Genomic DNA, 21,917 nt, shown 5'->3' on the forward strand with positions numbered 1-21,917 from the left:
AAAGATGCATTCATACATTTGTAAACACAGTCAGAGTGGAAAGAACTAGAAGTAATTAAATATTTAAGAGTTCAGCCCAGTTTTTATTTTGTTGCAAATGAAGATTAGCCTTGCAAAACTGCACAAAGTAGTTATGCTTTCCCACACACAGAAGTTAAATAGCTGTTGGATTTAAGGGAGGTAAAACTGAGATGTCTTACTAGGAGCTAATTACCTAAATCCAAGAGGAGACAAAGTGTTATCTAAATCACAATTTCTCCATGACCAAGATTTACCAATGTCATCCTATATGCCCCCTGTACCAAGTAGCTCATACTCTCTACTGGCCCAGGGTTAAAGAAATACCACATATTTCTTCTGGGCTGAACAATCTAATATTGTCTAGTACTCACAGAATCTAGGGTTCCAGACAAGTTCCTGCTTGTGTACCCATTGCCATCTTGACTTTGGTTGGAAGCCCCCGGAACTGAAATGAATCACACCACACTTTTCAGATTAAGGGCAGCAGAACCCAAACCATGGTGAGGTTTTTCTTCCACATTCAAGCCCTCCATTTTCTTAAGTTGCTTTCATGGTCCTTGGGGCATCATCAATGTTGCAATTTATCAGATAAACCCCAATATCCTAGTAAAGAACAACCATGTTGGTTCAGACAAATGACCATTTGGTGTAATATCCAATAAGTTCATGTACTGTAACAGCACCAGTGCTAGAGAGATACATAATACCCAGGTAGACAGAGTTAAGTCCCATTCTCAGGCATGCCTTCAGCTAAAAGCAGTTACTAGCAGCTTTCAAAGAAACTGTCTTGGAGCATACAGGTGCCTCCATCCTATATCAACTTTCTAAACCATCCACCTCCATTTAAGTACTGTATCAAAACTTGCACTGTAGATGACAAACCAGAATAAATCCTCAAGAAAGACAGCTAGCATAAAGTTCCCAAGGGTTGCACTCTCACAAATTCATTTGACCAAGCACAGAAGCCCAAGACCCTAAGGTCATGGTCCTTAGCTGCTGTATTTGAAGGCCATTACACCTTTTTTTTCCAAGGGAAAAGGACCTGGCAAGGTCTTATATGTGATAAAGGCTTGTATGTGATAGAAAGTTTAGGCCCTCCATTCCTCCTTCAGTTGTGCACTAGAATGATTTGACTTATTTCAACAGTTACCTTGGTTTGTCCTGGTATAAGCAAGCAGGGAAGCAAGCCTGGCAGGCTTAATTTCATGAATAAGTAGAAAGATGACCTCAATGCAAGGGGTGATATTAAAATATAAAGAAAAGGTCACCATGTGACCAAATAGGGAACCAATGAATATCCTGGGAACACAAAAAAAGATGTCACTTACCTGTAAGTGCCACTCACCTGTGGGAGAAGATCCTTACCTTGTTCTCACAGTGTTCTTCTAAGCCCTTCTCAAATTTCTATGCCTTTTTTATTTTTGCATTTTTTCCCCTTTTAAGCAGTTCGTGAGTTCACCAAGATAGATTTATATAACCCTCTAGCACTACTGTAGCCTGCAGTGCTACAGTACGTCAAAGAATTATCCAAATTGGTGAATAAATATGTAAAAATGCAATGATCTGGAAGCTGACTGTGTTTGCATAGAATAATTGAGTAGGTTTGTTTTGTGTACACACGAATAAATCAATTAAAATGATCTAGCCAAGGTCAATGGAGTCTGTTGATGCCTGAAGTGAATGAATGAGTTCTATTTGGAGGATAGCGTAGGACTTTTCAACCATACTAGTGGATTAAAATAGTGCGCTGAAGGTGAATAGTCTGTGTCTAGACACAGGCTCCATAACTGATTTTTGAAGTGCCAGTTGAGGAATGGGGGCAAGTGATTTTGATTATCACATTGTATCATAACTGAGGGAGGAATTGTGTCAGAGGTAATTGAATGGCTCAGCCTAATATTTTCATAAACACAGTCTGCAGAGTTATCCCGTACACAAGGGATATTGTGCTGCGGTAACAGTGCACCCTCCCCCAATATATCCTGTTCTGTTTCTCGTTTCTCGTGATCTCTTGAAAAGATTAACGGCTAGCTCCTTGCAAGTCTGTCTCAAGTTTAGCATATCAAATGTTCACCAACCTTTAATCTTTTCTTTCTCCTTTTTTTTTTTTGTGAGCTACCTACTTATTTCAGTAGGGAAAGGAGAAGTGAAAAGAGGTTGGTGGTTAACAGTTCATTATTAAGAGAACAGACATACAGATAGCACAAAGAAAATCAATTAACAGCTAGGAATTACATAGTCTATGGTAAGATAATTATTTTTCCTCAGCCTTAACATCAAAACCATAAAAACACACAATTTACTGTCATTTATAATTCCCCTTTGCTGATAGCAGTTCACCAGAATGTTATTTCACTTGACAGAACATAGAAATGCACAGGGATTTAGAATAAAAGCTATTAAGTAATGAGTATTATCAACAGGCAAGGCAATAAACATTTTATGAATGGGTAAACATGAATGTGAGGTTGAAGCAAAGTATTTTATTTTTTCCTTTGTTAATAAAAAGGGAAAATTTATTTTTGTCAAAATAAAAAGTACAGATTCCCAGAGACTTACTCTTTCATTACTTTCCTTATGTAATTTCATTAACATCAGGTTAGGGATGCTTTTCATAGAGTGGACTGCATTTTTGGGTACCAAGAGCTAGCTTCTTTTCAAGGTGAATCACCCACAGCTTGTCTCAGATGGAAATCCATATCAAGAGACATCCACCTCAAGTGCTCACTTTTGAAAATTTTGCCCTGTGACTTACCCCAAAAAGGCTGAAAGACAGCATGATCTAATAGATGAAATTTGTGAACTCTTACCATGCGAGCTCGGTCTGGTTCTGGGTTTGGGCACTGATTGATTAAATTTCATTTGGTCATTTCAGTCAAAGCTAATAGAAGATGCCTGATATGGATAGCCCTCTTATGCTTTATTGCATAAGAAAAATCTATTTTACCTCTCTGTGGATTCACAATTTGTTAATAGTTAGATCTAGTAAAGGACATAACCTTATCTACACAGGCACATTTCTAAAAAGGGAGTATCAAAAGAGAAGATTGAAACTGCCTCCTGAATAAATCAAAAAGGACCAGTGAGGGGGCAAGACTGGAATTTCAATGAACCTCCATTTTAAATGTATGGAAATGAAACTTTTTTTTATTAACTTGTGCTAAGGATGACTTCAATGTCATTGTGTTTTACTGGTGTTAGGATGCTTAAAAGCAGAGTACCGTTTTTATTTTCCAGTTAGCATTCCAGAATTCGTCACGTGGAAGAAGTACACACCATCAGCTTTTCCCCATTTAGCATGAATTTATAATGTGACGTATCTTCCAGTGGCCAGTGGTGTCCAAGAACGTTTGGAGTATTTATGGGATGTATGATCCGAGTATTGAATCCCTGTCCTAAATAAGATACAGTATGGGTTGGGAGGTGAATCTCTTGCCTCCTAAATAAGTGTCCTAGCCATTGAGCTTCTGGAGATACATGCAAGAGTATTCTATGACTTTGACCAGGAATTTTAATTATTTTAATGAAATGCTGTTGTATCACAAGTTAACAAATAGCTTTCACAAGTTAACAGGTAGCTGTGCAGTTGCCTCTTGGAGATAATATATACTAGTTAGTGGCTGACATGTAAAATACAGTACAACCAGCCTTTCTAAATACAATATCCTGCTTCACAATTTCATTATTCACTTTATTCTCATCTGCATGTAGGAACCTTTTAATCATTTGGGTTTGAGGGAGAGCATTAATATTGTTCTTTGGTTTTGTAGTGAAATCTGATAAGCTATGTATTTCCCCTGGTTTTTGACAAAATTACATATTTATTGCCTTGTTTGAAATTCAGATACACTCAGCATTTTAATCTGAGCCCATTTTATTTCTGCATATACCCCTCGGTATTTCTTTATGCTTGATGAATTTCTCTGGAGATTTTTTGAAAAGCTTTGAGATTGACTGCCAGGTACTACAAACAGGTTCATTCAGCACTGCAATCAGCTATTCTATTAAAGGAATCAATGTGAATAAATTTCATTAAGTAAAAGTTCTAAAAACAACAGAAGGCATATCAGAAAGCTTGTAAGAACTCTTTTGTAGGGGTTCTAGTCCAAAAATAAGACCCTGGAAGCAGTAGGATTTCTTAATGGTTTTCTTTTTTTCCTGTGGAAAATAAGCTTTATAATGGGTAGTGCACCGTTGCTGTTCACAGACAGACTTTATTGCTGTTTCAGATCAAGTACATTCCTTACAGTAAAAATAGTTTTGAACTATTTTGTTAGCTTGAGTCACTTTGGTAGAATTCAATCACATCTGCAATCTTTCCTAAATGTAGACTTACCGTTTCCCGTACCAAATTTTAAAAGGCCATTCCACTGCGTTTTTTCAAGTGCTGCGTTAAACAGTGTGGCCATCGTGTTGTACCTGTGGTATGTCCTCTGGCTAGAGCATGCTGTCATGTTAGAGTCTGGGTTGCAACGGCTGCCTGGCATCTAATATCCATACGATTACGTGTTCAGATTAAAGAAGCCAGTGGTTCCCTGAACACTGGAGAGAAGTTAGTATTTTGCTAGTCACCACTGACGGTGGTTTATTTTGTGATCCTGAACCACGGATGAGACCAGTAAGTACAGGATTTGTATCCTGCACAGATTAGAATTTCTAACAGAACTTAAAGGGAAAGTCTTCAGTTCTGTTAAAAATCACTGTCCCAGGGACTTAGAGCACCTGACTAGGCTTCCTGTTGCTTTGCGTGCCAGTTTGCAACACATGTGAGATATAAAGAACATACTGCTTAGTCCTGCTTCCCCTCCATGTATTCACCCAGCATTTTCATTTTTAAAGGGACTGTTGATGTGAAAAACTGCTCTGGAATTCTAATCCCACTTTCTCATCCTTTCATACACTAGTTTCAGCAGAGGGCCATGAAACATTTTGCAAACAAATAGTTAAGCACCTTTGATCTAAAGATAACTTGGCCCATCACATTGATGTGTTGATGTAGGTAAGTAATTTTGTGGGAACAGAACCTAGTCACATTTTTCCTGGGTAACTATGCACCCACTCTGGTAGAGCCAAAGGTAAGTATACAATATAATTCAAAGCTTCAGGGAGTGCAAGCAGAACTCTATTCACTTGGTCTTGAAACAAGATGGCATGAAGGCGAGTAACAAAATACCTTCTTTATTTTCTGTGCAAAAGATTTCCTAGTAAATAATAATACAGAGCTGTCAGCATGGCAGGGAAATGCTATCAGTTCTGCAGCAAAATGTGTTGCTAGTTATTTAGCTGCCATAGGTGGAACTCTTTGTTTCAGAATAGAGTTCCTTAACACCCTGCCTGACATCTTTTGAGATTGCAATAGAAATGCCACAGACTCCTCTGGACTGCTCCTGAACTATTTCAGACCCAAGAGAAATTCTTATATCCATGAACACCCAGTAAAGGCAGGAGAATTAACTTAGCCTGAAAGGGTGGTAAAGCTCAGAGAAGAGATAGATGGTTTACAGAGATAGAGTGATCATTCTTTAAATGTTGTATGGGATACGGAGATTAGAAACACAGGATCTTTGAGCTTATATTAAATCCGAGAATTTGGAGACTTGAATTTTAAAATAAATAGCAGCAGAAGAGAGAATTCAAACAAACCATTTTGCATTAGTGTTGGCAAGCAAAGCCAAGTCCACAACTACACAGATGATTAAGATGGTATAAATCCTGCCTCTTCTTGTAATAGGAACTGGTAACTTTAATAATTAAGGAGTAGGGGAGATCCATCCTTCAGCATAGGAGGCACTTGTGTAGCAAATGTTACCCTAATGATACTGTCATGTTCAGATTGTGAGCAATCGCTAGAAATGGGAGAAGTGTTACCAGAAATGAGGTATCTGATTTTTGGGTCTTTGACTGCTAATTCTCATACGCCCAATATCCTGTTTCAGAAACCTATAGCCCAGTTTACAAGAATTCAGAACACTTTGAGATTAAACAAAGCCAGTGGGTGATAGATTCTGAAAATCCTGCATGCTTTAAACAGGTAAGAGTGGAAAAAATCAAGACAGTTCATCTCAAAGGTGTAGGGAACACCCTTGATAGTGTTGTGCCTCAATTTTATCCATAAGAAGAGGTTACTGCAGGGAGCTCTTAAGATAAGCTATTTATTGTTTGTGAAACAGCTCATTAATATGGTGATTAGCATCCTAGAGGGATCCCAGGAGGAAAATAATAATTTAGTATTCAGTGCACAGTTTGGATATTTTACAATAAATGAGAAATACAAAATAAAGGTTTTTGAGAAATCTATCCATTCAATGGGTGTTGATAAACCTAAACATGGAACCGATAAAGGTCCTGTGGAAACAGTACATGAACCCAGAAGTTATCATTATGGGAGCACAGAACTAGATTTCAGATGCAACCTAAGTTCTGGTCATTCTTTATTTCTGAGTTCTTGACTTTGCAATTTAATACCCTTTTCTGTTTCTTGGGGTTTTTTTGGTCTTATTTTCTTTTTCATGATACCACATCTAGCAGTTGGAATGGGTTCCTACACAGTAGTACATTATACCAGTGTCTCTCCCAGAAAAAGACAAGTCCACTAGAACTTTTCATGTCTATGAGCTGCAGACAAATGGTTTTGACATTTAGATAAATATCTTTGTGTTTCTATTGAGAGGTTGTAGATTTTGATCACTGAAGACATTGTAATTAAACCTATATTTAAAAGAAGGCAACAGTTAGAAGACTTGACTTATTTTTGCAACAGGAATGCTGAAAAGAGTTATAAAAATATTAGCTGTATATTAAGGAAAAGAAAGAAATGTAAGTGTTTTCAAGAGGGCTAACACTGCTTTGCAATGAAAGCAAAACCAAGTAGGCAATAAAGCTTTTTGGACTGGTAAGATTATGTGGAACTTACACAAAAATAGCTCTTCATGCTGCTGGAGTACTGCAGTGTCCATGGGACCTTTCCAATGTGTCTTTGTTTTTTCTGCCGGGGAAAGCTGCCTGCCCTCACGCCTTCTCCTCAGAGATTATCTCAAATTGCAGCAAGTTTGCAAACACAGCACCTATCATCACTGTGTATTTGGCAGTGAAATTATGTGTTTTGAACAGACTTTTTAGCTTGGATGCCATCTGACTAAATCACCCAAACTCTTCTTGTGAGTGAAACAGCCTCAGCAATTGAAAGCCACTTACAGGGGACTAGTTTTAATAAAACCACCGGAAGGTGTTTGTTTTCCTAGGCTTGAACCTGTTCTGCATAAGAAGGAATTTGAATAATTCTGTCTTTCCGGAAGGCATTGAAGAGTGTCATATTTTGGAGCAGCAAGTATTAACATGACTAGTGTCAATTTTGTCTCACTAAATGCCATAACATCTCTTTTAACTTTTCTTTCTTTCTTGCCTTCATTCATTTCATATCAGCACCTTTGAAAATGTGCCTGTGAGGTGTTGTGCTACATCGGAGTGTTTCCACAGCAACTTTCAAAATAAGTGTTTTTATAACACATTGCCATAGCCAGTAAAACCAGATATTCTTTGTACTGTAGTTGCATGTGGGCAACAGTTCGGATTCAAGGTCTCATGCTCATGCCACTATTGCATTTTAAATACCCTTGTGTGCCTTGAACCAAAACATTTAAGTTGTTCCATCTACAAGACCTGGTCTTTTTAACTCAAGCATTAGTGGCATTGGATTTTAGCTCTAGGCGTCGGTCACTGGCCCAGTGTCTTCACTGGGACGTGGTTCCCTCACTGGCATCATGGAGACATGCAGTGAAACAGCCCCAGAGGGCCGGGAGGGTTCACTTTCTCACCTGTCTCTCTCTCTCCCTCTTTGTCCCTGTTAGGAGCTGTACTCTAAAGCTTCCAGTACTTTAGCGGAGTTGGTGACGGAGCTGTTTCTTCAGACCCTGCCAGTTGTGACCGGCCTCTCTGTAAGAGAATGTGAGCTTCTGAAAGAGGAATGGCAGGAGAATTTGGTCCCTCAGCTGGAGAAATGGGAGACCCACCGCCAGAGACGCTGGAAGCTTTTCCAGGAACAGCTATTGCAAGAAAAAGAAGTAAGAAAGAGCCATGTTACATTCTGGGACCCAAGGGTCTAAAAACAGGGATATGGAAAAAAAAAATCAAGATATTTATCTGTGGGGAGTATTTTGTCTACAAATATACAGCCTGGGTCCAGACACAGGATGAGACTCAGGATGGGGAGTTTGACCTGCAGTATGGAGTGAATATATGTAGATGTACGTGTAGACTTGCATAGAGGAGTCAGAGTAATTACTGAACATCTGTCCACAGTGTTTGAGGGCTTTGTCAGCACATAAACATTTTTTGGCAAGGCTGCTGTCTGATGTCCTCAACTCTTGAGCATCTGCAGAAACAGTTAAAAAAACCCTTCACCTGATCTGTTTGAAGAGGGTACATATGAGTACAGTTTACAGGAAAGGAGGCCTTACAATGATAAATATTTCTTAATCATTTTTATGTATTAATACTATAATAATTGGAAACATATGATCCTTTTATATAAAACTTATTCTTTACTCTGAGAAGGTAAAGAAACACACATCTAGCTTTCCTGGTCTGTGCCCAGCATAGGGGGCATTGACACCAGAGGAGAAAAGCAACAACAGCAAATGCAGAGGCAGATATCTTCAGCATTAGGCTGGAACTGAAATATACCTTCAATTTATTCATGCAATGCTATGTCTCTTTTAATACTGCTTTGAAGACTAACACAGCTTGGTCAAAGACAGACCTTCTGTGTACAAAGTTGTGCCACTTCTCAAATGTCAAGTGTGTGCTGCAACATACAGAGTAATTGGAGCTTCTTCAATAAAAGGTTGGCAGAGTTCTTTGACACTGGCAAAATCATACTTTTCCCTAGCCTCATTCTCCAAAGTGCCTGGACAATCTAGTACATGGTTAATAAGGTACTGATTGAGTCCCTAACTATTACAGACTGCTATAAGATGTTTAACTTTTCTACCCACTCATATTTAGAGTTCTTCCATAAAACCCTGTGATTCAGGAAACTGTGGGCTTCTGGTAGAGTGGTTTGCTGACCAGTCATTTTAGAATACCCTTGGGAATACAAAAGTAAAATTACTTGTTGGAAATTTTTAGCCATTTCCTTTTTTTCCTCTTTTTTTTCCTTAATCTGGAGTTATACAACATGCACCTCCCTGATCATTTTATATTTACTTTATTGTAACTCACCTGTTATCTCAACTATTTTGAAAAACAGTTCTGCTTGCCTCTTCGGTTTCTGTGTCACAGCAATATCTAGCAGACTAAACTAAAATATGCTTGGGACCGACCACTGATGCCTATGAGTCTGCTCATATGCTTTAAGTTAAGGTTGAGCATTTGTGTTTTCTAGGACTGCTGGCTGACATTTAGTGTTTGAATTTGGCATACCTATACCTTCAGTGATTAATGAAACAGTGTCTGACCTCAATGCTTTGTTTCACCCCTTTTTTATCAAGGATTAGATTCAATACCTCACTTGGCAAGCTTAAACCTCTGGGTTGCTGTTTATTTTCACGTTCACCAAAGGTTCACAAATTGCCTGTCCTTGTATGTGAATGTCCTGAGCAGCCTGGACTAGTAGGTGCACTACAAGCATGTCTCATAGTGCATGGAGACCAAAGCACCGTGGTGGTATCTGCTGTCATTAAAAAACACAGTCAGAGAAGGAGGAGGTTCTGGTGTGCAACTTATGATTAGTCTCAGAAGTCAGAGTGCATGTTAGGGCACCTCTGCTCTGGTCCTTCCACTGTCCCATTGAACCTCAGCCATTGTTCAGGGCCATAGAGGATGTTGCTCAAGGGCTAGGAGACTCTTCACAGAGGGAGAGATCTCAAGTCTAAAGTTCTGTTCCAAAAATGCTGTTTATGCATTCCTCTGTTACTGTCGTTGGGCACACTATTGAGTGGAGAAACCACATCCTGGGACTTTTTTCTCAAGCAATAAAAGGATTAGTTTATCATCTCCAGCACCTAGTGCTTTGGGCAACACTGTGTGATGGATTCATTGTACGTGAATTCAGATGTTCCAGTCATGCCCAAGCATAGGTTATTTAAACTAGAAAGTTGACTTTCCATCGCTTTCAGTGTACCGTAGCATTCATAATACAAAGAGGATGGCTTCCTAGCTGAAAAAAAAAGAACAAAGGGTTTTCTTACATCATTAACAGTAATTACTGAGCTATAGAGGAACTCATTTAGCAATGACAGAGCTCTCACATTGGTCTCTAGGTCACCAGCACTGCAGTTGGGCAATGTAAAAATTTCCTGAGCAGCAGACAGAGCTGTCTTAAGGAGGAGTGATTCTGTGGGATACATTACTAGAAGAGACAAGGGTTTCTCCTAGTGGAAAAATGTGTGATTCCTCAAGACGATATTCTTTGCAGGAGCTTAAGTAGCTTTTTTAACTTAATGCATGTGGCTTTTTGGAAGTGGTTTGAACTGGAAAAAAGTCTGCTATATCTCCAAAGAGAGCATGCAGGGAGATAGCTATTCCACCAAAGCTAGGCTGGCAGATTTTCCTGTATAAACAGGTCGGAAAAACATCACGTAACTCATTATATTATGTTCAAATGCATTTCTTGGCCCTTTCCTAGGATAAACGCAGCAGCATGCACATTTAAGCAATAAGCTGACACTTGCATCCTACAAAAAGGAGCACTTAGTTTCCACCTTAAGAAGAGAAGAGAGATCAGACAGTTGTGACAGGTGATCATGTCATTTAGGAGATCCCATAGATGTTACAGTGCTGAATATGACAGAAGATCCATAAATCAACATTCATATTGACAGGGCTTTTAATTTACCAGACATTTTCCAGCAGGAGATATGTCTTTCATTTGCCTCTTGATAAATGTACTATACTAAGAGTAACATTGTCACCTGCTTTGCAGACTTGGGAAGTCTTAACACGAGAAGACTTTTCACCAGTGTATTTATGTGTGCTTTTCAAGGTGGCTCAAAAAGACGTTTTTCCCATTTACTTGAATGGCATTTTTTTTTTAGATTATCTTTCCTAGCATTTATACATATCTGGAATATGATGTCCTTTGGGGGAACAGAATCTCTTTTACAATTTAAAAGAAAAAATCAGTTACGTATTTAGCTTTTGCCATATACACTTGAGGATGTGAGTGAGGCAAATGAGAATAAATGACTAATGAAAATAAATTTTGAGCATTTTCCCACATAGCCCCTACCTCATGATTTCTGTAGAGGAGCTCTCCTGCCTGGGCAGGGGTTACGGGGAGCAAACTGCTGCACCAGGCTGAGGTACTTGCTTGGCATTCAGTGTGCATCACACCCCATCTACAGGCTGTTAGGGAGAAATTGCTTTCCTTCGATTTCCTGAGAATCTGTGCTAAAAACGTCAAACTGATTGCTGCAGAAAAAAGAGTGAACTTACTTGGGTCTAATTTGCTGTTGCATCTGAGGTCTAACTCAAAATATTTTATGTGTTTCATTACCTGCCAAAGACATATTCCTCACCTTTATTGCCAGAGAGTAATACTTAATGTTAGCAGTGCTCCAGAAGCTCTTGTAATGGACTTGTTGCCAGGAAGCAAAACACCGAGAAGCTTACAGAGAAAAAACAGGGTGAGGAGATTTTCCTCCATTCCTACATTGTTGGTTGACACCCAGAAAGCTGAATCGGCATCTGCTTACCAGTTTTGACATGGTGTGCATTTTATTGCTTTCTCTTAATTTTATACACATTTTTTCATAGTGATTGGAATGACTCTCTTTTTCAAGAAGCCAGACATTCCTTGGAGCTTTACTCCCCCATTTACCATGCTTTTGTCACTGGTTTTACTGGTTAAATGCAGGAATCAGAGAGCCCAAGCTCTGTTCCAGCCGCCCAGTCTGTGCAGCAGTGTCATTTTCTCCACTCCGTGCTGACCTGTCTCTGAGCAAAGTAAGGCCATTCCCAAGAACAGGAAAGCTTGGAGAGGCGCCCGGAGATTTGGCCCAGTGTTGGAAGGTCGGTGCAGCACAAAGCCTGACGTTTCCACCTGGCTTAATGAAATAGTTGTCTCTGTTTTGCTGGTTTTCAGCAATATGCCAGCAGTGTCAAATTAAGATTCCCAGAGGATCTTTGCTGCTGCATTTGTGCCTGCATGTGTGAGTTCTTGTACTGTTTTGGAGGTGGAAAATACCCAGCCCTTCCAGCCCATCCCAGTGCACCATTGAAGTGTTGCTTCCAGTAAAATATACAATATTATGTTCTTATTCCCAGCTGATCCTTCCCTTTTTTATCATCTTCCTAATAGCCTTTTTTGAGACAAAACACTGCTTTAGTATTTGGTCCAAATCTCAGTCTTCCTTATTTGTCATCCCATTTTAAATGCTTAATAATCCCCCTCCTTTCTCCTTTCTTCTCTTACTGCTTATGTGGCTGATGTACTGCTAGTGTTCAGTTTAATAACTGTGTGCAGGGGTATTTTCTGCTGTATTCTCAGTTTCCCATTGGGTTCAGGGGGGTGAAGAGACCTTTTATAAATTTTGCGTACAGCTTACCTTAAATGCAGTCACAATGGAAGAGGTGACTCATTCTTCTCCTTTAAAAGAAAGTCTATGTTCACCACTACAGAACTAGGCTATTTCTTCATAAACAGAAGGAAACGACGACTACAATCCCTGTCATTGTTATCATTCTGAGTGCCTTTTTGGATAGGATATACTGATAGCAGCAGAGGTGTTAAGTTTTAGTTTCTTGGCTGCAATATTATATCATTTATCATCCCAACTGTAATTCAGAAAACATCTCCTGTCTTCTGTATCTTGGTGATCTACAGCAGATTTAATCCACAAGCTGAGAGTAAGTGTGCAGACAGGCCCTTCAAGAGCAACTTCTCCGTGAATAACCAGGTCTCCAAAAATGATGGGAAGCCATGTCTGAGCCACAGCCAGTCTCTTATTGAAAATGAAAATACTTCTAGAAAATAAAAGGTCATTTTCAGCCCTTCTTTTAACTGCTGAAAGAGACATTAAAATACACAATGTGATGGATCTAATAGGTATATGCAAAGAGGTGTGAAACACCAGGAAGCTATATCCACAGAGCTGCTAAAGGGAAATACTGATACATTTATTACTTGAAGCGAGTATTTGCCATCTGTCATGATGATACCTGGAGACCTAACAGACCTTAATTTGACACTTGCAGCATGCAGTCAGAGAAGACACTGTGCCGAGCTGTGCTCTATGATTTTACGGATTGCCAGACTCAAATCAGTTGAGGTCTGGCTACACAGGTGCACCTTGTGGCTCTTTCTGAGAGCAGCCTGGTGGGCTCCCCGGTGCCGTACAGACTTTCAGGCTGTGCTTCTCATGCGCAGCTGAACTCTTTCCATCTGTCACCTGTTGTTGACTGCCTGCCCATCCTCCCCAGGCATCCTGCTCCAGACTATGTGGTTTGGTAAGGTTTCCTCCAAGAAAGAAATACGATTTTGTTTTAAAGTTGAAGATGATGTGGTTTGTGATGTTCTGCACTTCACGGGGGAGTTCATCCTGTGCTTACAGATAAAGCCTCTCTCCTGCACAGATCACTGCTTCCCAAGGAAAAGACTGTCAAATCCAGTAGGAAGGCCCAGGACCACTCCTAGTTCCTAACACTAACAATCATTCAATTACATATCTAATTCTTTGCTAGGCACATTGATCTAGTGAAACCTTGCTGTCTGCAATAATAGAAAATTTAGTCCCTCATGTTCTGAATGAGGCTAGAACATGAAGTGAAGCTGTCAGAGAGCCTGAGTATTATATTTAATTTAGGGCTGTGCATACGTCTGCGGATAACCTGCATTTATCCAGCTGCCAGTGTGGCTTAAAATATACTCTTCATCTCATGGTAATAAAGTTTGGACCTTACAACCATTTCATCTTATGGCTTATTATTCATTAAATTCTGACAATATGCTAAACAAAATCTTAAGTCCATATCTCCACAAGTTTACAGTCTAATGGCAAATCCATCAAAACATTTAAAGATTAAATTCTTTGATCTAAATGTCACTTGAAGGAGCTGTAAACTTGCAGTCCGTAAACCTAATCACGCAATCTCCATTTCATTAGCACTGTGTACTACACACAAAAGTATGATGGAAGATGGTATCCTTATTTTGTTCAGTGAAAATAAAAACTACATTCTGTACTAGTGAAAAAAAAAAAAACAAATAAAAAGCCCACTGCAACATGCTGATAAAGAGTCGATGCAATATTTTGTGCCGTATTGTTCTTTTTCCCTTGTTCCTCTGTTGCTGAAACCAGAAAATCTGTAGGAGACACAGCTCAGGGCTGATCCAAAGCAGTGCAAAGCCTCCCTTTCTTTTCAGTGAGATTTGTTTAAGACTTTCGCCACTGAGGAAAACATATTCCTAAGTAGAATAATTTTAATACAGCATGAGTTTGTTTCTTGAAAGCGGGGGATGATTGTTTTTAGCAAAATAATGTCAAGTAAACCCCTATTTCATAATGTGGTGACTAGAATGAGTGAAATCAGAGTATCTTATGATTGTACTTTTTTTTCCCCCCTGCTTTTAGCTATGGATAAAGGAATATGCTCTGTCTGCTGTGATGCAAAAGCACCTGTCTGAGAAACAAGAGAAGATAATTCAAGGTGTCGTGAGCAGACTAGGATGCCTCAGTGATGAGTAAGCTTGGTTTTATCAGTAAGCAGTGGGGTAAAACTGCACTGCTGCATGCACAGATAAAAACTTGTGTACATTACATTGTGGAAAGCAGTGTTGAGGGACTATGGGCATCTTCAGACAGAGAGGCAGTTACTCTAGTTTTTTGTCTGAGTATCAAAAACAAATTAAAAAAAACAGATACCATGACTCCTGGTAAGTAGAAAAAATAGTGTCTTCTGTGATTTGTCAAGTGCTTTCTGTGTATCTACTCCTATGTTTATGAGTGATTTCTAATCTTGAACCAGCCTCTCTTTGCACTCTGTATGCCACACTGGAGTTGGATATTCTTCAAGGTAAAATGTTCGGTCCAGCACCATTCAGCTCTACCTTTGCTTTCTGCTATTACAATACCACTGGTCATCGCTTTGCATGATAGTGACTCCTCTCTTGCATTCTGGGTCTGTATTCAACAAGGAAACTTGTAGTTTTATTTCATCTTTGTACAGCTAAACATCTCTTTGATAGAGATACTTCTCAAAAAAAACACAGTTCCGTGTTATCTGCCTTGTTTTAATTCAGATATCAAATGGCTTCATTCACCATGGTCTTCACATTACCAAAGATCAAAGTGTTTGAAGACTTGTCTATTTGGAATATTGGTATTATTGCCATTGCAATCCTTTGTTTCAGCTCTGCTTTTCAGTTAAACCTTATATTTTCTCATTCTCTGACCTCAGTGTTTCCCAAGGTTCGGTAGCTACAGAGCTCATGGTGCCTTACATATATGCCCAAGTTAGATACAGGCACAAACACTGTCATCCCAAATGTGCACACAGATTTCACTCACCTGGTCTGGAATCAACTTCAAAATTTGCTCTCCTGTTTAAAATTCATCACAAACTTGCTTCAGCCATGTCTGCCCCGCCAGTGAACACTAGCCTCTTCAATGTCTCTTCAGAGTGTGCCTCCTTGTTAATCCAAGATGTGCTCTGCTGCATTTTCTTGAAATAACTTTCCTGTTGTTCTGATTACATTCTCTTTTCATCTTATTTCAAGTCTCCTATTAAAAAACTTTTGTTATGTAATTATAGATGATTATTTATCTCTTTTCGTCCTATTTTTATTTTAATTTAACTTCAGTGTGACAGAACTAGAAGTCTATCATAGCAATTCCCATTCTTTACACCTGAGCAGCTTTCCAAGGCATGCTTGTTACACAGAGTGAATAGTAACTGTTGCCATCTTTGAGCAATGACTTTGCTGAACACAGGTGTGCCAAATCAGCAAGCAGCTCAGCTGATTGATTTTTAATGGTCCTTTTTACAGGTCTGTTAACTATATATTGCAAAAACACCGACTTCTGCTGTGTTCAGTACTCACAAGGTTAACCCTCCGAAGAGTTGGTATGGCAGCCCTGGCCCGCATGAGAATGTCCAGAAAGAAGAGCTTGCTTCAGGAGCTGCGAGAGCAACATACCCTGCAGAAGGGATCCTCCCCCTGCCAAGATGAGGACCAGTGGCAGTTACAGAAGGCAGTGGTAGGTACCATGTCCGGGTGGTTTTTCTCCAGAGGTCTCATATGCTATGATGTCTGGCATTAGAAGTAGCTGTAGGAGATCTCAAAAAATAAAAATGTTCAAGTTCCAAATAGAAAGGAAAATATTCTGTCAAAAATGCACCCACTGTTGGCATAGGCAGTCCCAGAGTGTGCCTGTTGTAGTTTGGGCAGACATTTAAAATTCCTGAATACTTTATCTACTGGCTAGCTATCTGTGATACGTGTTATCACAGCAAACTTATTTAGCTTTTTTTTTTATATGAAAATAGTAATGAAAGAAGGCATGCCAGTGTGTATAATGGACTTCTACACAAGTTACTGCTTCAGGATATGATAAACTCCTATTAATTCTGCTAGGGCTTGTAATATGCACTTGAAAATTTCTTACTTGAGCATCAGAAGAAATTCTTCCCTCCACCAGACCTAGCAAGTTCTTCTATACTGTCATCATTTTTCATTCTTTTTTCTTTTTCCTCTGTCCATAAGATGCTCAGCATGCATTCCCTTGACATCCTTCCAAATAATGTAGTTCCTGTAGGTCAAGGAGATGGGAGAAAGTTTAAGGGATTTTTTAGACTTGATGTTCCCACAGGTTGCTTTCAAATCTGTTTGTCACTGGTTTTTGGGGTTAATCCATTAAGTGTTGTTGGTTATTTACTTATCTGCATTGGATACTTACCTAGAACAACACTGAATTGTCATATTTCAACCTCAGAGGACCCTCCTAGTGAGTGTCAGTGATAGCTCCTGCTCAGCCCACTGCTGCTGCACGTATGGGTTGAATCCATCCAACACTTTGCAGCTCTGTACTCCATGCTGTTGCTGTGTAATTAGCTGAGAGATAATATTTTGCATCTAATTCTGATTTGCATAATACAAACCCTAATTCTGTACTTGGAAGAGGAATGAGGAAATTCTGTCTGCTGCCATTTTCATATTTGATACTTCCGTTGAAATAGTTCCTGTTAAGTGTGAAAATCTCAAAATCTCATTAACCTTCAGAAGAAATAAAATATAAAATAATAAAATACAAATGCATATGACTGCATTCATCTTGTGATGTGCTTTCCACTGCTCCTTCTGACTTAGCTCCCACAGGGACATTAATTGGTGCAATCACTGTGTTCCCTAACAAAAATGAAATGTCCCAAGGTATTATTGTTCTTTGGCCTCTCTCCATTACAGCCTCTTTCCAAGGCCAGCTAAAACCCATCGCACAAGGAAGTGCCTAAAAATATACATATAAGATCCTTGCTGCCAAAGAAGTAGAGCCTAGGTGTGGAATTGCGAAAAGTCAGAGAGAAAAAAAATGTTATGAACAACCTCCAAAACTAGAACCAATGTCTAAGGAGTTAAGGAAAAGGTTAATTTACAGACACTCAACCAGAGTTTTAGACATACCTTGTTGTTTGAACTAAACTTAATTTGAGCTTATGCCAATTTTAGACTGGTAGTCAGTGTCGTGTCTATCTGTTGATTTCATATAAAATGTAAAACTACACTAAAGAATCCTAGCTTGGACATGATAACATGACATCGTGTTTCTCTCAAAAAAAAGAGAAACAGTTTAATGACATTCCAACTGTCTAAAAAAACTATCAAAAACATATGTCTGAGCTATAAATAAAGACATGTCAGAATAACCCAGCATTAATAGGGACATCATTATTTTCCACAGATGAATGTGGGCAGAGCAGGTTCCTTTTCCTACTTGCATTTCTTATCTCCAAGAGGGAATCAAATAGATGCTGTCAAATCCCCCAGAATAATTTAATGGTTATTTAGCTTTAAATGAGAATATTAATGTGAGAGAGACATCAGCAACTCTATGGAAGGCTAATACACATAAGAAAGACAGAACAGGTTGTGCTGGTGAGTGTATACTATTGTGTGCTAAAGAAAGTTTAGAAGGAAAGTGGATTTAAAAAGAAGCATAGAAAATGGTGGCAAGGATGGTCTAAAGACCTCAAGAGACTAGAACTCTTCAGCCTAAAAAAGAGGTGCCTTCTGGAATATCATAGGTTTTAAAAATGGCATCAAAGATGTGAATAGGGAGCAATTTTTCACTTGTTTCTAATAAAAGAGGGGCACCGGGCAAAGCTATTAGATGGCAGGTTCAAAATTAAGAAATGTGTGGCTAAGCTGTAGAACTCACCAGGATGCTGTAGATGCCAAGAGTGCAAATGGTTTCCAAGTGCTGTTAAACATGTTCATGACCTCTCCCAAGGGCCCTAGGTACCAATATACCAGCTTTTTCTCAGGTAGACCCCACAAACTGTACGAGTATGCCGGGTGCATAACTGTATACTTCCCTTGTTCCTGTGCACTTTATCAAGGCATCCACAATTATCCCTTACTGGACTCAGGATATTTGACCTAGATTGTTCGTATTTTTAATAGAAATAAGACCAAATTCAACAGTGCAGAATATGAAGATGGGAATACATCACTTGGAAATGACTAATGGGACAGGATACAGCTGTTACTGTACATATCGTGAGAGAGGCAATAGTTTTGTTGCAAAGACAGATGTGTTAAATAACTGTACATAAGCTTCTGCTGGAAATTAGATTATTCTAAGTATTAAAACAGTGTCATTCTGAATGGGTGTAGGACTTATTTTTAAAGTGAAGCTGACTAAGTTCGTCAGCGTATTTACACGGCAGTGCTATCTTTTTGTCTGATTACCAGGAGTCCCACATTCTGGAAGAGGAGGAGAAGCTCGAGGAAGAAACGCAGCAAATCCATTTAGAATTTCACCAGCAGCTAGTCACAGAAATTCAAGAAGCTCTTCAGTTTCTTCAGCAGCACATGGAGCAGGTGATTGGGCGGACACTGCTGCAGCATGCCCACTGGGAAGCTGGAAAAAAGAATTCAGATGATGGACAGGACTTCAAGGTATAGAAACGTTCAACAGCAGTTTTCCAAAGAAAATGAGTGCTACTTTGCTAAAATGGAAGGCAGTTTCATTTATGCATTACTCTATGCAACCTGTGTCAGCACTGAAGATACCTTGCAAACTATTTACAAACTAACACTTATGTAGAAGTACAGTATTTTCTAATGACTTGCTATAGCAGCCAAAACAGGTTTTATTAAGCCAAACCCTGGAACATAAAAAAAATTTGAGAGAGATCTTGATGACAGAGAATAACAAAAATTAGGAAGAAATGGAGATGGTTATCTATTGATGAAGGTTTTATGGTTAATTAGTAGTATTTGTATATTACCAGCTTAATATTAATTCATAGGCAAATAATTAAATAAAAATAAAACTTGCTTCATAGGTTAATAGAATTGTTCCAAAGTAAATATTTGTATTTTCTGTATAATGGAAAGTTGTAGCAGAGCTACACATATTGATTTTCTTTTCTGGCAGTCGGGTTGACAGGTAAAATGGGCTATAGAGATTGAACAGATAGGGGGATGGCCCCTTCCCAGATGGAGGTGAGGCACATTAGAAAGATTTTACTGTAATTTTTCATGTTGAAATATTCCATGGATGAATAGAAATACCTGTTTTCCAGCATCTCAATCTGCCACATTTTTAAAGCACAAAATTCACAATTTTGTGCGCACATACAAAATTAGATTGGGTCTTCAGTTTTAGACAGATCAAAACACTTCAGTTTTTGACTTAGAAAATGAATTGTGACTTCTACTGTGTAATACAGGAGAGACTGGTGGAAGCTGCTGTGGAAAGTGTGTATGGGACCAGCAATAATATCAATAGACTGGTGCAAAACTACTATCAGCAATTAGGAAAAATCACAGAGGATTATGAAACTAAAAAGCTTCAACAATTGAAATCCTTACAAGGTACGTATGATACTGACAACTACAAGATAATTCTTGGTTTTTAACAGATACATTAATTTTCTTACCACTGTAAAGATTGCTTTTAAAGATAACAGAAGTCTTTTATTTAAAGTAAGCAACGAAGTAAAATGAATGTGTCGGTCCATTTCCATCTTTGAAGGAGAAGTGGTAGAGCTGTTATTATTAATAATGACTTGAATTACAGTCATAGATGCAGGACCCTGTTACTCGAAGTTTGGTACAGACACACACAGAATGATGACCCAGTGTTGGAGATGATAGTTTAACCACGAACTCCAGTTCACCAAGCTAAGATCAGAGATACCACCATAGTCACAACCACCAGCAGTTGATTTTCTGGTGCTCTGACCCTCAACACAAGGCAGAATAATTTAGAAAGCAAAAAGTTGTACAAGTATTAGGTTGTACAGCCAACGTCTACAATAAACACTGTTCAACTTCGCATATTAATATATGCAAATAAAATGAGTCAATGAATCAGATATTCATAGGGGAGAGAGAGGGTATGTGACAGGCACCTACAAGCAGAATCTTTTCCCTAGAAGGGAGGAGATCTGGGTCTGCAATCCCTGCTCCCATATTAGAAAACATGAACATCATTGGCAGGCAGTCTGCTTTCTCTGAGGTGACTGCCCTCAGCTTTGGGCAGTAGATTCTTGTATTCATTCCTTTTTTTGGCTCAGTGAAATGTTGTTTTCTCTGAAGTTGAGGAAATGCATTAGAGGAGACACCAAAAAGCCAAGCATGTCCATCCTGGAACACTGTGAGCTACTGCATTGTTTCTTAGCTCTCAACCATGACCCTCTCACAGGTTGTGAAACTGCTGAAGACGTTTATGAACTGCTGGATCTCACATAAATACAAGCAGTTTCTCATGGAATTATTTTTAATTGCTCAGTTCCTTCAGGACAGGAGAACAAAAGCAAGCTGTGATTATTGATTTCTTTTGTAAACACTCTCCCCTCCCCGGATGAAGGCTGTTGGCATTAAATGAAGTTGGCAAGGTAGCAAAACGGCAATAGCATCAGAGGCTAAGTATTTGAGACACATGGGATGGATTTTTTTTTTCTAAAAATAGAGTTAGCAATTTTAAATAGAAAAGATTCTTTAACCACAGAAGAGAGTTTTTGAATAGGAACAGGCATATCCACTCAAGGCTGAGATCCAGAAGTGAGTTGCTAGGAAGGATTTGTGAGCCCCAGTGGTAGCTAGGTATGCTCACCGGTTATAGGGCAGTGCAGAACAGATTGGTTCTGTCTTGTTGTGAACCTTGAAGACTTTAATATTGGAAGCTGAAGTGCTAGGGTTAGGCAAAATCTGTGCAGGGATTTTTGACAATCTGTATTTTAGACATTGGCAGCTAGCAAGGCAGTCAGTTACTTAAGTTCTCACAAAGACCTCTTTGGCCCTGATTCAGTCAACTGCAGAGTCTAAAATCCCTTTGATTTGAGTTCCTTTAAGCAGGAATTAAAACTGAAGCGTGTTCCAGAATGCTGCACTGAGCTGAGCTGAGATGGATGTCATTAGAATCATAGAATTGTTTAGGTTGGAAAAGACCTTTAAGATCATCAAGTCCAACTGTTAACCCAGCACTGCCAAGTCCACCACTAAACCATGTCCCTAAGCACCACATCTACCTGTCTTTTAAATACCTCCAGGGATGGGGAATCAACCACTTCCCTGGGCAGCCTGGTCCAATGCTTGACAACCCCTTTCAGTGAAGAAGTTTTTCCTAATATCCAACCTAAACTTCCCCTGGTGCAGCTTGAGGCCATTTCCTCTCGTCCTATTGCTTGTCACTTGGGAGAAGAGACCGACCCCCACCTCGCTACAACACCTC

The 21,917-nt window shown here is 39.2% G+C and overlaps 1 protein-coding gene across 3 annotated transcripts in view; it reads left to right on the forward strand.

Moving 5' to 3' along the window:
• EVC (EvC ciliary complex subunit 1) overlaps positions 1 to 21,917 on the forward strand; it is a 57,260-nt gene that overhangs the window by 27,273 nt on the left and 8,070 nt on the right. For all 3 annotated transcript variants that reach the window (XM_082315286.1, XM_082315284.1, XM_082315285.1), the window contains exons 12-16: positions 7,869 to 8,081; positions 14,592 to 14,701; positions 16,007 to 16,217; positions 18,929 to 19,135; positions 19,912 to 20,056. In XM_082315286.1, the coding sequence (XP_082171412.1) occupies positions 7,869 to 8,081; positions 14,592 to 14,701; positions 16,007 to 16,217; positions 18,929 to 19,135; positions 19,912 to 20,056 (886 nt within the window). The remainder of the gene's footprint in view (positions 1 to 7,868; positions 8,082 to 14,591; positions 14,702 to 16,006; positions 16,218 to 18,928; positions 19,136 to 19,911; positions 20,057 to 21,917) is intronic.

The sequence above is a fragment of the Platalea leucorodia genome (genome assembly GCF_965183815.1).
Source record: "Platalea leucorodia genome assembly, chromosome: 6".
Lineage (NCBI taxonomy): Eukaryota > Metazoa > Chordata > Aves > Pelecaniformes > Threskiornithidae > Platalea > Platalea leucorodia.